The sequence below is a fragment of the Scomber japonicus genome, chromosome 17 (genome assembly GCF_027409825.1).
Source record: "Scomber japonicus isolate fScoJap1 chromosome 17, fScoJap1.pri, whole genome shotgun sequence".
In the NCBI taxonomy this organism is placed as follows: Eukaryota; Metazoa; Chordata; class Actinopteri; order Scombriformes; family Scombridae; genus Scomber; species Scomber japonicus.
In genome coordinates, this window is record NC_070594.1 from 19,975,333 (window position 1) to 19,978,894 (window position 3,562).

At 35.6% G+C, this 3,562-nt stretch overlaps 1 protein-coding gene across 1 annotated transcript; it reads right to left on the reverse strand.

Moving 5' to 3' along the window:
* Positions 1-573: 573 nt before the first annotated feature.
* On the reverse strand, positions 574-3,329 carry LOC128376848 (uncharacterized). The gene is made up of 10 exons (XM_053336702.1): positions 3,264-3,329; positions 3,028-3,059; positions 2,845-2,878; positions 2,693-2,749; positions 2,413-2,451; positions 2,270-2,299; positions 1,948-2,119; positions 1,421-1,527; positions 1,156-1,339; positions 574-673 (listed from the first exon to the last, which is right to left on the reverse strand). Exons 2-10 carry the CDS (start codon positions 3,037-3,039, stop codon positions 574-576), a joined length of 735 nt encoding a protein of 244 aa, XP_053192677.1. The 5' UTR covers positions 3,040-3,059; positions 3,264-3,329.
* Between the last annotated feature and the right edge of the window lie 233 nt (positions 3,330-3,562).

A 3,562-nucleotide genomic window follows, 5' to 3' on the forward strand; every position in this document is an offset into this window, starting at 1 on the left:
CATGGCACAGTTGTGATTAAGGGCAGAGAGTGAGGATGTAAGGACTCTAAACCTACACACATTAGAAACACAAAGTGCTATTAATAGAAAGGAAACTATATGTTCAAAAAGGAAAGAGAAATTAAAATGAAATGTACCTTTTATAATTGTGCTTGCATGTATAATTTGATATAGAACTCAGATATACCGAGTGTCTATTACCATATTAGTTCCCAACATCTGTTAAAAACACATAAGTCTTAGAGAAAGCCATAACTTCATGAGCTTCTGAGTAAAACCATCAGCAAGATAGAATTGTTATGAGTGGAACATAATAATAAAAGATGTTTGCTGTCTATTAATCATTTTATTGCTGTTGATTTGTACCTTGCAGTAATCATAAGATAATCATTTCATAATGTCACAGTAGGAAAAGCACAGACGCAACCAATAAAATGAACTATTGCTGAATTCCATTTAGCTTCTTTGATTTCAGGGTCCCGGTATTGTGTTAAAAACTAAATTAGAAAAGAAAGGACACTTAAAAAAACAAGAATCTGCATGTCTTGTGTCCACACTGCTATCACTCAGGGCTTAATATTTGCATGGGCACCCAAAACGAACTTTGTAGTCACGGCATTTGCCAGATTTCTGGTCCTTTTTGCGGCAAACAAATCCTGAAGTTGGGTTGTAGCTGAAAAATGATTCCAAGAGATTGATGAGTCAGCGTGCTACTCAAAGCAAAATGCAGAACAAGAACTTCTTTTTAATGAGGTACATTGCTAAAACTATACATTATTCTTTGAATTTGATAAAAACATGATCTATTTTAAATGCTGTTACTGTTTGAGGTAATCTTGTAAGAGCAGATGTCACTTCATTTGAAATATAAAACCTCTATGTAAATAAAAGGATGGAATTGTCGAGCAATAATTAATTGGTGTATTCATATTTCGTACTCAGAACACACAGACACTACTTTATAATTTAAAGCTGTTAGAACAAGAAGGAAGTAATGGCTCAGCTATGTTTAAAAGTTTCAGATACTATGATGTGCCTATTGCCCAGTTTCCTCATGGGGCTCATTAAAATTTAAACAAATGTAATGTAAATGTTCCTCAACAAAGTCTACATTCACTGTTTCAGGAATAATTCCAGCCATACTTCAATACTTACACAGAGAAGATCTCCCCTGTAGACATGGCTGGGGTCAGTGTATCAATGGTAACAGCCTCTATGTACAGAGGGTAGTCGCAAATTTGTCCTGGGTACGCAACCTTCAGATCACTCAAAGTCTCCCAGTCCCCTGTTCCACTGGGATCATCACGGTCATACCACTTGGTCCAGCATACTGTAGGGTGCAATTAAGATAAACAGGATGACTGATGGGACACTGTGTAGCCAGAGCGCCACACTAAATGAATGCATATGCACCTACCTCCTCCACCACAGAAAGGGGGGTGGCAGCTGAAACGAACACGGTAATCATTACACATCTTTTTGGGTTGGTCCTGGTTTTTGCAGATGAATCCTACAGTTGGGTCTAACCTGAAAGAAGAAACACAGAGTGACACTGACTGAAAATAATCTAATGGAAGCATTTGTGCATCTGCATGGACTTCCAGATGTGTGTATATAAAACAGAATGAATACTTTGAGGACATTTTGAATATTACACACACAATATTGTAATTGACAAATGAGGACATTCTCTAACTAGGAGATAATTAGACCCAATTAACATTCATGTATTTCATCCTTTTAACAATTGTTCAGTTGCATAAAATATGCTGCTGTGTATGCCTTTTTCCTGATGCTCAGTGGTTAACAAGTACATGACTCAATATAACAGAATACAATAAAATACAGTAGAATAAAATGTGAAAAACACAAACAAGCAACATAAATGCAAAACATTCAGTAGATCAATACAAGCAATATGAATCACTAAATAAATCATATACTTACTGAGTGTTGACATCACCTGCTGCACCCACTGTGAGACCAGAAAGAGTTCGGGCCTCAATATCCACTGGTTTAGGGCAGATCTTTCCTGGGTTCTCCTTGCGAAGATTGTAGAGGGTCTCCCAGTCTCCACTTCCACTAGGATTATCCCTGTCAAACCAGTCTGTCCAGCATTCTGGACAGAGGTATTCAAATAGTTAGCAATAGATATTTGAAATCTCTCTACAATTGCCCAGATAGTGGTTTGGTCTAAAAAACAAAACAACAAAAACAAAAGAAGACAGATGCAACAGAATTGTAAAAACAAAAGGTGCAATCAGCTTACGGATGTGGGTGGGATAGTAGCAGGGCCATCCTAAATGGAGTTTTAAAAAAACAATGGGTATTAGACCTTTCTATACAAAGTGATCCACGGAATGGTTTCATCTGTGCTTTAAATGTCAAAATACTTAAAAGTGAATCTCTAACCTGGCTTCAGAGGACGGACGTTGCATGCAAAACCTACTCCTGCATGAAAACAGAAACATACATATATTTAACACTCTAAGTGTGACTTTACAACTATATTACAAGAACCTGATAGAAGAACAGACACATCACAAATACAGTGATACGAGTGTTAAAAACACCTGATTTAACATGAAATAAATATTCAATTTTCTAATATAGCAATAAAGGTTTGCTGTGCTTTTCATGATGGCGATGTCATGGCAAGATTCATGATCACATGCAGACATGGAAAGCTTACGTTTGTCATCAATTTGTGCCACTGAGTTAGACACACGTCTGTCCTGCTGGTGGCTTTCTGGTAAAGATAATCATATAGATGTTGTATATTGTGTATATTACTGGTACATATTATTGAACATACAATCATTGTTGTTATTGAGATGAACCTACCAAAAAGCAATCCTGCAAGAATAGCAATGCTCAACTATTAGAGAAATTGAAAAATGTTCAAGGTCAAAATCACAGAATCAAACATACTGTGTATATAGAAGTTGTAGATTGGTATAGAAAATGTTCTAAAAAGGCGCATATTTAAATTAAAAATTAACTCATAATACAAAAGATCATAATTACCAATTTGATCATGATTGCAAATAGTGAGACACCTGTTGGAATAATAATTTGTATTAATGAATCTCAATCAAAGCAAGAAATATGTTTACAACATTCTTTGAGATGTACATTTACAATTTGAATGTTACAGTAAAGTAAATCATTTAAGTAACAGTAAATAAAATATAAATTATAAACAAAAGCATTCTGATTCAAAGATTACATGAAATTTCTCTACCAAAACAAAATAAACTCACCCACAGGACCTTTCAGTAGATCTGAATGTTAACCAGAACCTCTCCCTGGCTTTATAAACCTCTTTCCTCTCTCTCTTTCAAAATATATACCTCTGTACCACAACCTGGAAGATATTCAATTACAGACATCACGTAAACAGCTACAATAACTGGAATTATGTGTTGGTGAACACACCCCAATACAACAATTCCCCATTCAAAATAACCTGCAATCCTAGCAAGACATGTTAGAAAACAATCATTCTTAAATTTCTAGGTGCATGAGAACATACTGGTTGGGGATAAAGTGTACAGCCTCC